At 33.0% G+C, this 19357-nt stretch overlaps 2 protein-coding genes across 5 annotated transcripts in view; both read right to left on the bottom strand.

Annotated features, from left to right (window-relative positions):
- Positions 1-19357, bottom strand: part of LOC149477918 (uncharacterized) — a 600334-nt gene that overhangs the window by 549661 nt on the left and 31316 nt on the right. The gene's annotated exons all lie outside the window — the stretch shown is intronic.
- On the bottom strand, positions 302-18957 carry RhoBTB (Rho-related BTB domain containing). Of its 4 annotated transcripts, none has more exons than XM_089710006.1 (19): positions 18745-18957; positions 13641-13823; positions 12349-12452; positions 11144-11227; positions 10705-10818; positions 10202-10409; positions 9776-9868; positions 9037-9192; positions 8643-8728; positions 8266-8392; positions 7837-7974; positions 6338-6451; positions 4990-5160; positions 4416-4603; positions 3844-3901; positions 2890-3023; positions 2367-2488; positions 1125-1215; positions 302-517 (listed from the first exon to the last, which is right to left on the bottom strand). In XM_089710006.1, exons 2-18 carry the CDS (start codon positions 13818-13820, stop codon positions 1142-1144), a joined length of 2151 nt encoding a protein of 716 aa, XP_089566132.1. In that variant the 5' UTR covers positions 13821-13823; positions 18745-18957; the 3' UTR covers positions 302-517; positions 1125-1141. The 4 variants fall into 4 exon arrangements, with proteins under 4 accessions (XP_089566132.1, XP_089566131.1, XP_089566130.1 ...); XM_089710005.1 differs by lacking the exon at positions 18745-18957 and adding an exon at positions 18397-18483; XM_089710004.1 differs by lacking the exon at positions 18745-18957 and adding an exon at positions 17139-17199.

A 19357-nucleotide genomic window follows, 5' to 3' on the forward strand; every position in this document is an offset into this window, starting at 1 on the left:
TTTTATTATGGATCCGCTTGTACTATATATCTGGTTTACAGGCTAGGTATATATCTTAGAATATTGACAATATTTGCATTTGACATAAAGTTTGACTGTATGGGCGTATTCAGAAAGAAAGCTTGAAACTTATAAGCGCTTATCGGCGCTTGTCATGTTCATATATTTTCCTGTCAGTGCTGTCAACCCGCGCAGGAAAATATATGAACATGACAAGCGCCGATAAGCGCTTATAAGTTTCAAGCTTTCTTTCTGAATACGCCCTATGATTAATTCCTTTGCCCGTCCATACAGAGAGGCAAGGGTTTTGATACATACAGCCAACTTTCATGTCAAAGACGTTTGAAAAAATCTATAACTTTTAAAATGTCAATATTAAAAGATACAGCCTACAAAATAGAGCAAGTGCATATATTACAATGGGGTTTAAGTGTAGATGTGAAATATAATTAGAATAGTCAGTATTGTGCTCATGAAGCACATGGAGACCGGCAGGAGAACCGCGAGACGAAGCGATCTGGTGATAAAACATACACTAATTATTATTAAGTACATTTATTTATACATATTGGTAAAATATCAAAAGGCTTTGGATTAGAATTTCAGAAGTATCAGTCTGGGTGTCTATGTACACTATTTTAAATTATGAACTTTTCGTGCGTTCACGTTGTTTTGCTAAAAAATTCTTTAAGTAAATCTTACAATAATATTTTTTGACGTGACAACGTCTTATAATTCGATAGAGCCGGCTGCACGCACGAAAAAACATGACTCATGCGGAGATACCTCGCTCTGAGGCGTTCCATGTAAGGCTTGAAGTGCAAGCGAGAGCGCGGAACGAGCGACAAAGAAGCACAATCGGACGTTGTCACGTTCAACTATCGTCAGTAAACCGACTTTACAGACAACCAAGAAGCTTATATCTAATACACTGGAGATTTCAGTATGAACATTAACTTGTAACAAGAAAATATGACGTTGAATGACGCCTGTATTTTTTTTATGAAATTTAAATTATTTTTTTTTGTGAAAGTGATAAAAAACATACAGGTACTGAAATCTCCAGTGTATTAGATATAAGTTTCTTGCAGATAACCAATTTGTTTACTACGAGCAGCACTCACCTCCAGTGCGGCAAGTGTCAGAGCGGCTGCTGCGGCTCGGTGCGGCACAGCGCCGTGGACGCGTCCGCGCCGCTCTCACGCCGCACCTTACCTGTACACATATCATTCACTACTATAATCTCTATCTTAATATACAGGGTGTCCCACTATTGGTATACTAAGCGCGAAGGAACTTGTAGTTTATTGCATACACTGATCACGTAAAAAATACTTAAAAAAAAATTGGGTCCAAAATTTTTTGCTATATTTTTCCTGAAAATCCATGTTTTCTTCTCTAGCTTCGCGCAGCCGGCATATACTGCTTCTCTTATATGAGCATTTTGTCTATGAAAACATAATCTTAAATGATAGCTAACGTGCTGGTGGCAAAGTTGGGCAGGTTGCTTGTTTTGGGTGTACACATAGAGTTTTAAGAATTCATCTATTTGAAAAAAAAATGTGTCTGGATTTTTTAAATTATTTTGCGTAATATAATAATTTCAGCGTATGCAAAACTATAACCTCCTTTGAGCTTAGTATACCAACAGTGGGACACCCTGTATATAAATCTCGTGTCACAATGTTTGTCCTCAATTTACTCCTAAACCACTTAACCGATTATAATAAAATTCGCAAACCATGTGCAGTTCGATCCAACTTGAGAGATAGGATAGTTTAAACATGTAGGTACCACGGGCGAAGCCGGGGCGGACCGCTAGTAGGTATATAAAAATGTTTCCCTTGGTCACGGCATCACGCTTGAAGGACCGATTTCGATAATTCTTTTTTTATACTGTTCCTTGAAGTACTAGATGGTTCTTATAGAGAGAAAACGTAAATATGTACCACCACAGGGGAAGCTGGGGAGGACCGCTAGTCTAATATATCTAATATATTCTAATATATCTAATCTAATATATTTATCCCGGAAATCCCACGGGAACGGGAACTATGCGGGTTTTCCTTTGCAAACGCGGGCGAAGCCGCGGGCGAAAATCTAGTATATTATAAAGGCGAAAGTTTGTAAGGATGTATGGATGTATGGATGTTTGTTACTCTTTCACGTAAAAACTAATGAACCGATTACAATGAAATTTAACACACATATAGAGGGTAACTTGGATTAACACATAGGATAGGTTTTATCCCGGAAATCCCACGGGAACGGGAACTATGCGGGTTTTCCTTTGAAAAGGCGGGCGAAGCCGCGGGCAGAAATCTAGTATTATATAATAGACAAAATACATACAACTTAGTACTTACTAGTAAAACAAAGACAGCCAGTCTGTTGGCTGGCCTGAAGGGACGTTGTGGGTCGAATCTCCTTCAACTCTTTCGATTGTTCTGCTAAGCACTTTTGATAGTAGTCGAATTCTTTGACGTACCTGTAATGAAGTTCTTTATTGATGTGATGTTTTTTGTTAAAAAAATATTTTTTAACTGTTATGTTACTAACAGCTAACAGTTATAAGCGAGTTAAAGATGAAAATTTAAATTTTAAGATGTGGAACTTATTGAACATTGAATTTTCATAGATTTGTAACGTGCAAAGTGCAAATGTTAAAGCGAATCTCGATACAGCGCTCCGCACAAACATTTTTAGTTAAAAAACTTCTATAAATAAAATAATATCAATAAACAGTTACTACACAAAATAAAAAAAATCCGGTGAAAAAACGTCATCACAAAAAAAAAGTTCAATATTTTTTTATATATATTTATACAATTTTAAAGCTATATTAGTTTTAAAGCTTTATAATTGTAGTAGTTATAAAAAACAACTCACCAAACCGGCGGCCACCTATTATCAGCGAGGTATTCCCTAGACGCTTGCGAGAGATGTTTCGCTCTGCACACTCTGTCGTACGCGCCGCAGAGCCGCCAAGTGCACCATTCCGAGAGATTGTGCGCGTTGTGTAACTGGGGATTGCGGTTATAACTTTACTAGATGATTATTTATTTATTAAGCTACTAGAGGTCCGCCCCGGCTTCGCCCGTGGTACATATTTCGCAATAAAAGGTAGCCTATGTCCTTTCTCGGGTATCAAAATATCTCCATACCAAATTTCATGCAAATTGGTTCAGTAGTTTAGGCGTGATTGAGTAACAGACAGACAGACAGAGTTACTTTCGCATTTATAATATTAAGTATGGATTGCATAGCTTCTATCGCGGGCCTTGAGAGCGGGGACCGAATCCAGAAATTTAGTAACGAAAAACCTCACGCGCACGAAAGAGCGGACTTGTTGTGACATTGTCCTATGAGTGAATTCGCAAGGGTGATATTGCAGTTATCTGTTATTGTTAGAAAGTTCTTTAAATTTTTCTATGTCTATGTTAAGTTATGTATGTAGTTTTAATCTAGCATTTAAGTAAGTTTAGTTTATTTTGTAAAATAAAATTAGACGTGTGATGTTTTTTTAAATAAATAAAAAAGACGTGTAGCACTCGGGGACTGCCGCGGTTAAGCTATTGCATGCTATGCCTTCAAGCCACACCTCCGTGTCCGTCGGAGTGGGGAGCGTGAGGTTTTTTCGTTACGGAATTTCTCGATTCGGTCCCAGCGCTCAAGGCCCGCGATATAAGCTATGCAATAGCTTAATAATAAATAAATAAATAAATATCTCAGGACATATTTTAAGCAACTGCAAATTTGCCATTACATTATAAACGATTGAAAGTTCGTAAGAATATAAATAAATAAATAATATAAATAAAAGTAAGTACAAAAATGTGTTACCTTTACAGCCTCGAGTAACGATAGTGCGATTTCAACGACATTATCTTCATCACCGACTCTGGAATCAATGCCATAAAATATAAAAAAAAAATATTACAAATGTGACATTTATTTGTATTTTATAAGCAAATTTATTTCATTCTGCCAATGATGGATGGATGAATCAAAAGGATAAATAGTAGAGTTCACATGAATATTATGAAAAAAATGGAGAAGATTCTTAATTCGATCTTTATTTTGGCGTGTTACTGTTACTTCAGAACTTTCGACAATGTGCACCGATTTTGATGATTTTTGAAGTGAAAACTTCTTTAGCGGCGTTGAGCACTTTTTCTGTAATGGGTATATAATCTTAAACTCGCGTCAGGACACGTGACCTGATCGAAAAAGCGTAAGACGGATACCATTCCAAAATATCAAACATGCTCAACGTTAATAATCAAGTTTTCACTTCTGCACTCCCGGAGTGCAACCCGTCTTTTTTTTTAAAGCAGGAGCCTCCCACTTACATTTTGTCTTATTCTAACGATTTGCAGGCAGTTAATTGTTTTAACACTAAATTGACCTCTTACCTGTCCTGATGTTGCAATTGGTCTATAACCCTAGCTTCGACCAAATTGACCAATCTATTCATACACAGTCTATTGGCTAACTCCAATAACTCCAAACACCTGGTCGGCTCGACTGTGGGAATCTTATCACAATAGATATAGCAGAGCAGGATGTGAAACGCGTACATTTTAACACCGGGGAATGTTATCTGGGGAAAAGAACCTTATGTGTAGAGGATTAAGTCTATTTTGCAATGCAATTGTTTCAGTTTTACTTGAAAATAACTATTGAAGGGAAAAAGTTAATCGTTTGTTATCTATTATCATAGTACAATACACATTAATTCATCTAAATCTTATTTCAGTTAAAAAAATACAATCTAGATCAAACATTTAGGTAAAGAAAACCTAGATAGATATTTAACACACAGTCAAGTATGCTTCAGTAATTTTTAGGTAATATATTTTACTTGTTTGATAAGTGCCCTCTTGTACTTTTTGACTCCTATTTGCTGCCTTATTTTGTATTATTAATAAATAAATTGCAGTTTTATTTGATTTACAACCGTTTAATACATAATTTCTGGTCACTCACCACTCTCGAAGTGCTTTCCCTAAAGTGTCCCTGAAACATGGCTTTCATGGGATCACATCTGGCCATCAACATGGCTCTATGAGCCAAATGTATCCCATCATCTAGATCGAATGTGACGTCAGCGAATAGATTCCTTTCTACATACATGTCGCACAGCCTTTGAGGAAGTGGCTGAAATAACATAAATGCATATAATCCATACTAATATTATAAATGCGAAAGTAACTCTGTCTGTCTGTCTGTTATTCAATCACGCCTAAACTACGGAACCAATTTGCATGAAATTTGGTATGGAGATATTTTGATACCTGAGAAAGGACATAGGCTACCTTTTATTGCGAAATATGTACCACGGGCGAAGCCGGGGCGGACCACTAGTCTTAATATAAGTATATAAATCTCGTGTCACAATGTTTGTCCTCAATGGACGCCTAAACCACTTAACCGATTATAATAAAATTCGCACACCATGTGCAGTTCGATCCAACTTGCGATATAGGATAGTTTAAACATGTAGGTACCACGGGCGAAGCCGGGGCGGACCACTAGTATATGGTATTTTCTTGTGTTCGAGTCGAGGTTTAAATCCGTTAGTCTTTAATCTATAAATATACATAAATTCCATATAAAAATATTCTACGGATGGTATTGCAAACCAATTTTCTAGTAATTTGTCGATATTATTGACCCATAAGCAGGAAGCGCGGATCAATAAACGATTAGACTCACAATCATATCCAAAAATTGGCCGAAAAACAACTCTGCCAACGCATATAGTAGGTAGGCATAGTTTTCCTATAATAAATAGAATGGACTTTAAACATTACTATAGATTGTCTAATCTAAAAATGAACGCCCCTCCACTGTGTTTACGCTCACATTCAAAGTACGTGTATAGACGCAATACACACAAATTGGTCTGCCTCATTGGTCGTTCAGTCCTCCAGTCCCGTCCATGCCCGAACGACAGGACCAGTTGGCCAACTATTCCGTACATAGCGCGCTCTCCCCGCCATACAATGCTAGGCACCTGAACTGATCGCCCGATTAGTTGACAAATCAGTGCGCGAAAGTCAAAGTTTGCAGTAGAATCGCCGCGCGCACACATATAAAAGTGGTTCAATAATTATTTGTCCTCACACATTGAAACAATTAAGTTTAGTGGAAGGGCGTTCATTTTTAGATTAGACAATCTATACCACAAAAAGGTGCTAATTTCAATAAATATTTTATGCGGACACGGCCATTTTCTAACAACCCATAACGACTATTTATATGAATAAATATGTTTATAGACAATGTATGAACTTATAAATAAAATCAAATTCGATACTTTAACAAAACATACCGTATGAAACTGCAGCATGAATCCCTTGTCGAATAACAAATGCTGATCCAATATAAATTGAGTTAGTTTTGTCAGTTCATGGAAACCCAAAAGCTCAGCCGCTTGGCGTATTTCCTGTGAACATACCGACCTACTGTATTTTTTATATATATATTTCTAAAACTACATGCGCCTTTATAAAAAATAGTTTTTTTTTTAATAATACCTATACAAATATGTATTTAATGACCACATCTATTAAATTATGAAACAAATATAGAACAATTAAATGATAAAATAAACATGAATGTGTTTGGTACAAATCAACATTCTTGTTCACTATTTAAACTATTGAGTGCCTATTTTTTATATGTGTTTTATTTCGATAATACACAGGACGCAAAAAACCTTTGCCTTAAGCGAAGAAATTCAATTCAGCAATAAATATAATATTAGTCTTATATTCTACCGTGTAAAAAATTCATGCATTTAAGAAAAAATATGAAAATACATATTTAAAATATACGAAGCAAAAATAAACCTAAGCGAAGTGTGACGTAATCAAATGAAGTAAATTATTAAAATATAGATAACAAATAATAATAAATGTAAAATTAATAATCATGATTTATGATTTATTTATTAATAATAAAAATTACCAGTAGTAATCCAATAGCAGCGGACTGCAGAACATATTATTAATTTAATGTTATTTTTATTTATTTACTTGGAATTATATAACTATAGAGCTTAAATACATAGAATATAAAATAATGAAGCAAACTTGGTGTCTCGAAGCAGCAATGTAAGATAAGTAATTACTTATTGAGTACTTCTGTGTATGTACTAAGTTATACTGTCTACTATAAGAAGCTAAAGGTTGGAATACACTGAGATATTAGGAAATTGTAATTCTTTCATGATATAACAGTGACTTTTTTTTCACGGGACTTAAAAAAATTGTTTTCTTTCTTTCATTCTAAAAGAACTTTTGTAATACATAAGATATACAGTTGTTATGAACCGATTATGATAGAAAAGGAATAATTTAACTGTGAGTGAGTGTGTGTAATTCAAATGTGACTATTAGACGTTTTATTTTGTTAACTTTATGCAACTTTGTCAATTCTAACAATGTTTTCTTTGTTTACTTACTTAGTTACTCAAAGTAATAATATTTCAAAATAATATACATTAAATAATCATCAACAAGTCCTAAACAGTACTGTAAATAAATTTAACAGCTGATGCTGATACACTGTTGACACTGTTGATACACCATTTAACTGTTTGAGATTTTTTAATAATAACACAAGCTGTTATCAAATAAATACTCAAACTTTCCTCTAGCGCAAATATTATATTCAATTTAAATACAACTTTAAAAAAAATAACCAGACCCTGCAAAACTTTATCAAATTAAACTACACCCAGTGTATTCCAAGCCTTTAGAGCGTTAAAAACAAGCCAATCGATTTTGCCGCTTATACCCTTGTAATAAGATCGATATTCATACGCACTTGTTGTTTGAACGCGTTGCTATCCATTGCTCCAGTGTATATGAAATTGATAATTTCCTGCATCACGTTTTGTGATATTATTTTACTCATTGTCACTATTGTTTGAGTTTGAGACGTTGCGTGTTGGATCTTGTCACACTAAAACGAGAAAAAATGTATGACAGATAAATTCTATGTTTTTTTTTTTCTTTTAGGGTCGATTTCACGACTTCCTGGTATTCTTTTCTGTCAGTTACACCTATACGTAGCGTTTGAAAATACATCAAAACATGTAAAATAGGCTATCAGGGCCATTGTCAGCAAGGTGTAAAACCGGCGTACATTCTATTAAATAATAATTATTAATCAAAGACATAGAAAACCTTAAAATAGTCACTTGAAATTACTTACTAAACTATATATATTTTAATAGTAATTATATTTATTTACCCTAACAACTTTTATAGATAAAATGGCGGGATGGTTGACTTCTCTATATAAATCTGGTGGTTTTTTACAATTATCACTGACTGGCAGAATCTGACAGGACGAGCGACGTTTTATTTGATCCCAAACTCTGTAAAAACAAAAAAAATATATAAGAAATATGTAAAATCATCATTAGACTATACTATTTTGTTTTCAGGCTGTGCTATTTAAAGGTTTGTAAAAAAATCTACAGAAAATATAATATTACATTTCTGTCTAAGAAACTTTAAACTACTGAAAAGATGCATTGATATTAATCTCAGGTATTCGTTAAAATTATTAGATATACAAACGTTAGAATATTTCAATTCAATATTAAGTATGATCTTATTAACTACCTCATTTGTTTAGCTTGGTCCTGTCGAATTAAATACTCAGTGTCTTCATTGAAATCTCCCGTTGTGGCTTCACCCATACTGCTCACCTACAGGATTTGAACAATTGAGAATACAATAACTATGTCAGAGTTTAGGAACGGTTTTTCAAATAATTTTTAAGGGTATATTGAAACAAAATGTAACAATTTAATGTATGCTTGGCACTACGCAAAACATTTCATAACGTTTGTGTTGGCCATTTTTTTATTTAATTCCACATTCAATTTGATTATTTAAAGTAATTTTTAGTTTAAATCCATTTTTATTAATTATGAAGTACATAATTATAACCCATTTTTAAACCATTATTTAAAAAAAATTCTTTATTACCTGTAACATATATGATAATACTAACCATACTACTCTCACTAGAGCTCCTCGCCAATTCAGCGGACACACTTATGCAGTCTGTGGTCAGTAGTCTATGGAACGCTTCACACGCGGCCGCCATCATGAATCTGTGGACCGGAAATCCTTTCGCGCCACAGATTATCACCATGTCTGAGAAATACTGTGGACGAAAATAATATTAATTATAAGTATTTAAAATTATTAAAATGATTACTTGTTTTTGTGTGATGTCTTTCGTTATGTGTATGTGATGTTATTTAAGTTTTGTTTAAATAAAGGGAGAATGAAATTGATTCTTTTGGATGAGCTTTTGATGTTTTTTTTGACGTGACAACGTCTTATAATTCGATAGAGCCGGCTGCACGCACGAAAAAACATGACTCATGCGGAGATACCTCGCTCTGAGGCGTTCCATGTAAGGCTTGAAGTGCAAGCGAGAGCGCGGAACGAGCGACAAAGAAGCACAATCGGACGTTGTCACGTTCAACTATCGCCAGTAAACCGACTTTACAGACAACCATTTTTTTTTGTTACTATTATTATTAAATAATTAAAATGATTTAAATGGTCTAAACTCCGAGTTATAGAAAATAAATTTTGCTTGATTTAAACATATTATAATTCGTAAGATTATGCGAAATTTTCGGTTATGAATGTCTACTTGTTTTCCAAGATTATAATCAATATATGTTTTTGTGATTTGATTATTATTATACGTTTTTATATGAGGATAACAGAATTACCTGTTGTCGCAATAATGTTGCCATATTGTCCAGATACACACTGTTAACAACTGAAACTTCTGGCTCCAACGGTCTCGGTGGTCTGAATGGGGCCTAAAACATTATAAAAGAATATAGAAAAAAATAATTAAAAGTTAACTCGGACAAAAAAATAATAATTTGAAAATATTCGATCAGTATTTTTGAATAAAATATTTACGTACATTAAGCAACCAGACACACAATCATGCAAAAATTGTCTAATGCAAAACTATGCCTACGCATATAAAAAGCAGAGTTTTGTAACGAGCGACACAATAGCTTTGAATATTACTGCTACCAGTAATTTCAATTAGTTACAACAACATTTTTGACAACCTTTCAATAGACTTGTGAGTCTGATTTTTGTAGTATTCAATAATTAAAATATATATTTTACTATCTCACCTGTAATAACGGCCTTTGAACTCGTTTCAAGTTAGTCATCCAGAATCTTTGCTGTCTCCTCGCTATAAGGGCGGCTCGTATAGCATTTTCGAAAACCTCATTCACTCCATAATACGTAAATACTGAAGTTTCATAGTAATAGATACCAAATTCGTGTGCTAGAGCCCGCCCTTGATCTGGCATTACTAGATCGCTTTTTCTTGGCGCCCTACAATTTACATATCGATTAATATTTCAGGATAATAAGGGACATAACTATTATTATTAAATTTATTTGTCGACATTTTATATGGTCGTTCAATTTCTTAATATGTCTTAACGTAAAATAAAACAATAATAATATAGTGAGCCAGAATTCGTACTTTGAATATTTAACATTGGTCCTTCGAGTCGGATACGGAGGTTTCGACAATCTTAACACAAAATTTATATTTCTGTTTTTATTAACTGTACTTAACTACTATATGCATATTATTATATAAATATAAAATCATCTAGCTTACCTTATAAAAGGACTTCTATCCTTACAATAGTTCAAGTAGGTTTCATCACGGTACATATAGCGTAAATCGTTTTTACAGCCCACTAGAAGAACCGGTGTGTTTGGACAGAATCGCCTGAAATTATTACATTACTATAAAAAAAAATAGTCTATAATATAATAATATAATTTTGGCATATGTTATCCGTAAAATTTTTGGTTTTTAGTCATGTTTTCTCATGTTTTTCATCTTCATTATCAGTTATCTTCATACGATTGATATAAAGGAGTGATACAATTAGTGTACATATAAATTTAAAAGTTCCATTTTTTCTATCGTATGGTTGGGGTACTTGTACCTTTTTTTGGAAGTCGACACCATCACTGCGCAATCCTACTCCGGAAATAATAAAAAATAATAGATTGTTCGGCTAATAATACCTTATAGAACTTATATTTACCGTATTTCCGGATACCACATGGCACCGCAGTTTCTCAGAGAGATTGGATTTGTAATGGAGAAACACAAAAGCACCACATCGGATCTGTAGACAAAAAATATAGATTATAACTATAAACAACAAACCCATCTCAATAACCGACATTTAATTTGTATGAATTTATTTCAATGAGCATGAACTAAAAATGTAATTGTTAATGTAGTGTAAAGTGTAATTAATTCAATCAATTCACCATTGACCATAATTATTTCAAATCTTTTTCAAAGCGAAGCGAAAGCTAAATGCTTAAAAATAAAGTATGATATCACACTAAATGTACTACAATCTAAATTAGAAGAGAATATAGTTCCAATTCATAGACCAAAAAGTTAATAAAGCCGTATTTTCATAATATATTTTCATCGTAGGTACATTATTTCAAATATATAAGAATCGTTAGGTATAATTGAAACGCTAAAATAGGTTCAGAAATTGTCATTAATGATTCATATGCATTCAAAACGTCGTTAAGCTTAGCTGCTATTTAACTGGCGGATTAAAATAATATGAGTACAATTTTATAATGTAACGTAACATTGTATGGCTTGTTTGAAGGCTATCAATGTATTTTAATCTATAGTGTCATTGTTTTATGGTATCAAATTGTATGTTTTTACTAAACTTGGTATTAGGTACTATAAAGTATGGATTTAAAACAGTTTTATTGCAGTTAATTCTGTTTGAAATGTGAATATTCAAGCTCAGTTATGACTGTAATGATAGAGCTTCAGAACGTCCTTGGTTTGCTTTTAATATTTATATTGTAAATATCAATTATTCAGTAAGGCTTATGAATGCTGATACATTTTAAACAAGAATATCATGCATATTTAATTTCGATGATATAAAACCTGAGAGCTTTTTAATCAAATATTTCCTAATACTTAAATCACTACATAATAATATGCTTTGATAAATAATTAAAACACATTCTTTATAATCAGTAATAATTTGTATGCTGTTTTTGAATAACGGCTAAACATGATGTGCCTACTGTAAGTAAAAAAAATGTAACATCTTTATATATCGTATCGTAATTATAGAATAGCGAATTAAGAAAACCATTAGTAATGAAATAAAATAACCAGGCATGACTGAAGTTTTGTCTTGTATTCACATACAAATGATATGACTTAGAAAAATGTATATTAATAATTATACCATACCTTCCATAAGCGAATCTTCTGTCTTTCTCGTGATCGCCAAAAGTGTCCCACAATCTCAGCGATACATTCACTCCATCCACAACTTCCCAGGATCTTTCTAATACCTAAAATTAATAGACAGTGAAATGATAAGTTTGAAATCTGTAAAAATAATTAAATGGAGGTGTTTATTAAAGAGTGCTCTACAATCTAAAAATTTGTTTATCCTCATAATTACTTAATCAAACTAATCGAAATTAACAAACATTTCTACAAAAACCAGGGCTTCTATTATTATGCAATATTAGGTAGTAAATGTCTAAAGGATTGAGTTAAGCTGCATTATATTACATCGCTTGCTGTACGAGAAAATCCGCTGAAATTAAATTTCAGTGCAGCTATTTGCGTGATAAAAAATTCTAAGTAGGTATTAAACTTTAATGTTCAGTTAACTATTTGGATAAAAATTTAATTATATAGTGGGTATGACCTCATTTTATATCGCTGAATAAATGTAGTCATACAGTAAACACTTGGGTTACACCTAAAATGCATTAGGTTAATGGCGTCATGCTAAGAACAGATTTCTAAAAGTTCAACGTTCTTTAAAATAGTAGTTATGTGACAGATTATTTAGATAAAATTTTCTTTTAACTACATAAAGTAAATTTGATAGAGATTTTAGTTGTTGATACATTATCTTGGTTATCTATTACTGGGTTGGTTATTTAATTATTTAACGATAAAAGTAAATATCACCATCGTGTATAAGCCAAATAGAAAATAATGCTATTATAATTGATGTTTTATCATGATGAATGCAGTCGAACCGCTCTGCCCCCCTATGCAAGTGGCTTTCTGTTAGCGTAGCGTTCAATAGAATAGACTACGAATGTATGAGATTGACGTAAGCTGTAGCTAAACGTATCTACAGCTTACGTCAATCTCATACATTCGTAGTCTATTCTATTGAACGCTACGCTACAGAAAGCCACTTGCATAGGGGGGCTGGTTAAACATTCAGTGTGAGTTTAAGAATTTTGACGATAGAGGCAATCATACTAAATAACAAACATTGTAATATATAAGCATTGCTGTAATAAGTACCGAATACTTTATTACCTTCTAGAATAGAATCTGTAAATTGCATTAACGACTGTTTAAACTTCGAGCCTACAAGGCCGTGCGAATTTAGGACAACTTCCGTCGACTCAGCTAGAAAATACACATCTACCTACTGCAGTGGACTCACATCTTTATAAATCGCTACCTCTGACGACTCAATAAGAAAATTCATATTAATCATGACTTACATCTTTATAGATCCGATACTGATCGATCGCCCAAACAGTGGGCACATGGGTGGTCATCAGCTGCGACAGAGACACATGCTTGTTGCATGCGCGGGCGCATATCAAACGCGTTTTCCCCACCGCCGTGTCGCCGACCACCACGCATTTCACTAACTCCTGATGGGGCTGCTCGTTATCCATTATCTGTAATTAAATTGAGTATATAGAAATTGCTTGATGCACGCCGCCGCAGTAATAATAATGGTAATCGTTACGAACTCCAAAGTTCATGAATACATTATAACCTGAAGAAGCTACCTCATAATATTATGCCCAAACAAAAACACGCACGCACGCACACACACTTACACATACACATACGCACGTATGTGCGTACATATACACACACACAGACACGTACACGCGCCCTCTACAAAATACACGCAGATGCACACCTAACTAAAAATTCAAAATTTAAACTCAAGTCAAAACATCTTTAATGCATATAATAGGTAAATAAAAAATATAATATGTAAATAAAACATCTGATTAATTTTAATACAGGTAAATTAGCTTGGAGAAATTTTTGCGTTTGTAGTAGTGTATGGTCAGCAAATAAAATAAAACAACATTTTATTTTTAGTTTTTATTTTATACAGGGTTACTTGTAAAACACCAGCAACCTCGCAGGACAAGATAGCTAACATCATAAGTAACAACATTTGTTCTACGACTTTTGGCATAACGCAATAAATTATTTTTAAATGATTTTTTAAACTTTTATTGTACTCTCCTTACATTTGTAAGTCTATGTTCTATTAATTATCGGATGGACGACGCGACGCCCCCTTCCCCCTCTCGTTCGCTTTTTGTTTACGTAATTTTTGGGAGGCGTAGAGTTTATAATATTCAGACGGAAAATTAAATGAATATTTATTTTTGTATGAAAATAAAATCTAACAAATTATCAAAAGTCGAAATGTTGTTACTTATGATGTTAGCTATCTTGTCCTGCGAGGTTGCCGGTGTTTTACAAGTAACCCTGTATATATAAGGGATTTTAAATTAAACTATATGTGTTTCTCCTCTGAAAAAGATGAGACTTTATTTGAATATTTGCTCATTTAACATACATATAACTTTTACATTAACAATGTTACTAAAATGAAAAATTTACTAACCTGAAAAAGAAACGACATTTAAAGTTTAATTCTTTAGTTTGAGAAGTCAAAGGCTTGCCTCGACCATGTTTTAACACTGGAGCCATATTGAATTAACAATATAAAGTTACAACACTTACACACAAATTAAACACTAGTTATGGCCCTGCCTTCATACAAAACTGCTGAATACGCCGTTCGCACGGGAATAGAATGTGGATGCGATTTCCCTTAGTTAGCATCCAAGCTTACGTCTTTATAATTATTAAACTGTATAAATTCATTCTTTAACTCCGGTCTGCATCGTGCAGACATGGGTGTAAAAGTCTCATTTTAGCTATTAAATGTAGTTTTTAAGTACATCTGAGTTTTCATTTGGGGCCTCCGGCTGCGGGACATGTAATTCACTTCAACAAATATTATAACAATAATAACAAATAATAACAACAATCAACAAATACAAAATTTATCAATTAAACTACGTACATAATAATTATAATTTTTGAATGAAATGTGCTTTATGTTCTAACGCTACCAAACGACTGCACGTGGCACCTGCGGACAGCGTAAACTGGTTTATTCTGGTTTTGTGCGTGTTTCCACTTTCCACTATCAAGTGACGATTTATTTATTTGTTTTGTTTCGTAATTATTATGGTCAAATATTAATTATGAAACAAATTATTATGGACACGATATTTTATTGTTTCACGGTAGTCGCCTTGTCGTTTGCTCAAGGACGTAAAATTGAATGATATATTTTTTTTTATAAAGTCAAAACCATTTTCTTTCAAATAAAAACTTGTTTTTATTGAAAACAAAAGTGTTGCTAGGAATAAGTATAAAATTAAATAGTAATGTTAGGATATCGAAACATTTTTGTATGGGCCAGAACGATATAGTGGAAACGCGCTCTAAGATCTGAGTAATATACACACCACTACATATGCAAAAATTTCTCCAAGCTAATTTACCTGTAGAATTATTACACTTGAATAACATCTGTTTAAAATGAAAAATATTTGAGGGTAGACAAACCATTGTTGATCAACCTGCAGAGTGCAATAAAGATCACAATGAGCATTTTTCAATAAAAAAAAAAATGTGTGCGTGTACTGTGTACACACGTAAGAAGTGAAACTTCTTTATGACCTTATTTTTAAAAAATAATTTAGGTACTATATGCAACTTTACAGACATACGTCAATCACGCGTGGTAGGGATAAAAACAAGATGGCGCGTAACGAAAAAATGTTACACTCAATTTTTTTGCAACCCCGCTAAAGAAGTTTCACTTCAATAACATACTTTAACAATAAAGTTCTTTGATATTACCCAATTGTGTGTTTTATCTGCAAGTGTTTATATTTAGTGTTCACGCTTTTAATTATATTATGTAAGTATTTTAAAACATTTTTTTATTCAATAGCTTCATTTCTTTAGATTCCATATTACAGATAAGATATTTGAATCAAGCACAAGCAGAAATTATTTTAATCAGGGACTGTATTTAGCAAACTTGATAATAGTTGCTGCATTGTGAGTTTATTTCCTGCTATAAAATTTTTAGTGTGTTTTAAGTAATACCACATTCTTTTGTTTGTGTGAGGTATTAAAATTAGTTTTATCTTATATAGCAAATTTGTATTATTTTTTTTAATTTGTTGGGTTCAATAAATATTAAATATTCAATTAAATACTTTATATGAAGTCTGGAAAAATCATAAGCGTTGGTAATATAGTAGACTAGCTGTGCTCCGCGGTTTCACCCGCGTTGCTCTTGTTGGTCTTGTTGGTCTTAGCGTGATGATATATAGCCAATATAGCCTTCCTCAATAAATGGGCTATCTAACACCAAAAGAATTTTTCAAATTGGACCAGTAGTTCCTGAGATTAGCACGTTCAAACAAACAAACACTTCAGTTTTATAATATTAGTATAGATAATAGTAGTTTGTATAGAAAAGGTTTAATTTTTATTCATGTTTATCCATTATTATTTTAAAACTATCTATAATCAAATTATTTTGATACCTCCCTCAATTAATATTACTTATATTAAAATAATAACTAGCAGCTTGCCAGAACTTCAACCAAATTGATTGGGAATGATAAATAGCCTTAGATGTTACTTGATAAAGATTTTTCTAATAATAAAATATTTTTTATTGATTGAGTATTTGAGTTTAGAAAATAAAAAAAAATCTTTCCTGCTTATTGTACAATATCTGCTATATAGGTACATGTAAGCAAAAAAAAAATGCTCACCTTAAAATAAAAAAATGTTTCATTAATTTAATAATGAACGAATTATGTTAGCTCCATTTTAATAATAAACATAAACAGATCTGCTAAACATACCTCACTCCTAAATGAAGGTAAACATTCAATAATATTTTAATGCATCACTTTTATTTTTCTTGGTATTTCTTTAGAAATTTGCGGCACGAATTAAGGGGGGGGAGGGGAGGGAAAGGGAGGGGGGAGGTAAGAGGAGACCCCCTATAAAGTGGGGGGGTGAGGAAACCCCCCCTTCTATTTTTTTTTTTAATTTTTTTTGAGATTATATTTATACTAGCTTACCGCCCGCGGCTTCGCCCGCTTTGACTTAAACCTAATAAATTATATACTAAAACCTTCCTCTTGAATCACTCTATCTATTAAAAAAAACTGCATCAAAATCCGTTGCGTAGTTTGAAAGATTTAAGCATACAAAGGGACATAGGGATAGAGAAAGTGACTTTGTTTTATACTATGTAGTGATGTAGTTAGAAATATAACGAAGATTATGGGCTTTCTTGACTGCTCCGGCGCTGCAGAACGTGGCGCTTGCCCCCGTGTACCTCGTTGCAGGCAGGAGTCTTCACTCGCCTTCGTAGCTTCGGCTTTTTGGTCGCCTTTGGCGACCAGCCTCAGCCACTCCGGCTCGCTTGACTCTGCCTGCTCCTCAGCACACGCGGGCGCCACGCTCCTCCGCGCCTCCGACTTTTTAAATACACTCTAGTGTATGACAGACAAGTACCACGTGGAATCGGGGTGGACAGATTCGGTTCTGTGATTAACAATTTGTGTGCAATATACTTACATACAATAAAAACATTTTTTTTTAAATAATTATTTTTCAAATCTTGTATACATGTTTGATACAATTTACAATGGCAATGAATGGATCCATTTTATTTATTTCCACCCATCGTCTCCACATATTCTATAATATTATCACCGAAGTTTGCTGGGTGGTTACAAATGAGTTGTCTGGGTCTGAGTGATTAACTTTTTTATGAACATACCCATATTGCCCCAAACAATCATATGCTCGCCAATAACCCGTATGAATTGTTGTCCCCTCAGCAACATGCTTTTGAATGAACTATGGTTTTTAATATGTACATTAAGACATTTGTTATCTCTTTCAAACACAATTCTTGTAGTTTTGTCAATGTAACTCAAACAATTTTGAACATAATCTCAAAAATTAAAAAAAAGATTTCTCTGTAATTACACGTTTCCTCACAAAAAGCCGCTAATGTATGTTTCGGGGCATCATTATCGATCGATAAAAATTAAAATCGCGCCGAAATTCGTGCCGCACGTTTCTAAAGTCAACCCTTTTTCTTACCCCTTTTAAATACCGAAATAATTTATTGAGTCGATAGAAAACATCGCACTTTATTTTTATTGACAAAATATTATTTTCAAAACAACTTAGAACTGTCAAAAGCAGCTGATGATTTTGACCACAGAATTTTGACGTCATTTTTAAGAACGCGTTCAAATGTGTCCCATTTTAATCCTTATAAAATTAAAAATAATTAATGATAATTTGTAATACAACATAATATTTTACTTCATTATAAAAGAAAATAGCTATTTTTCTTGATAATTTACTATGAAATTAATAAAAGATGATTTAATTTTCATGTCGTGAACATTTTGTGAAAGATATATTATTAATGCAGACACTTACGTGATTTTTTCAATGAAATTTTAAACCACTCATAACTACTAACGTAATATGAAGATCATCTGCACATTTTCACAATATTTCTCACTGAAGTCAAAGGAAGCGCCACAAATAAAGACAGCCTACCACATTTTTAATAAAATAATACTTGTATCAGAATATCGGCAATATAGCTCATAAGCTATTTCGAAGTGAAGTTGATTTTGTAGCAATGCAGTGTTCTGCGCATGTTTTATGAATGAAACCTTGCGCAGAGCAGCAGGCAAAGACCGGAGACGAGCGACATTTTAATTCAGATATTGACAATTTAGCTGAGTCAATGAACTCCAAAATAATTTTGTTGCGCTCATATAGCAAATATTGTTTTAAAGTGCATTTGGTAGGCAAATAAACACAAAGAACAATAATGATAATAATAAAGAATACATATTCAGCAAATTGCCAAATAAACAACATCCTCATTACGCTAAGGGTGCGTTCAATATAATGTATTCCAAGTCGCAATTATTTGCTATAATATCTAGGAACTAGGAAGTTCTAACCTTACTAACTTTCATAAAATAGGTAGCGGTAGTCTTGCAATCTAATTCGATAAAATATATCTGGTAAAATATAC

This window comes from Colias philodice, chromosome 23, assembly GCF_061535455.1.
Source record: "Colias philodice isolate Cphi_HAF_F1 chromosome 23, ilColPhil1 Martin Lab GWU primary, whole genome shotgun sequence".
Taxonomy (NCBI): domain Eukaryota; kingdom Metazoa; phylum Arthropoda; class Insecta; order Lepidoptera; family Pieridae; genus Colias; species Colias philodice.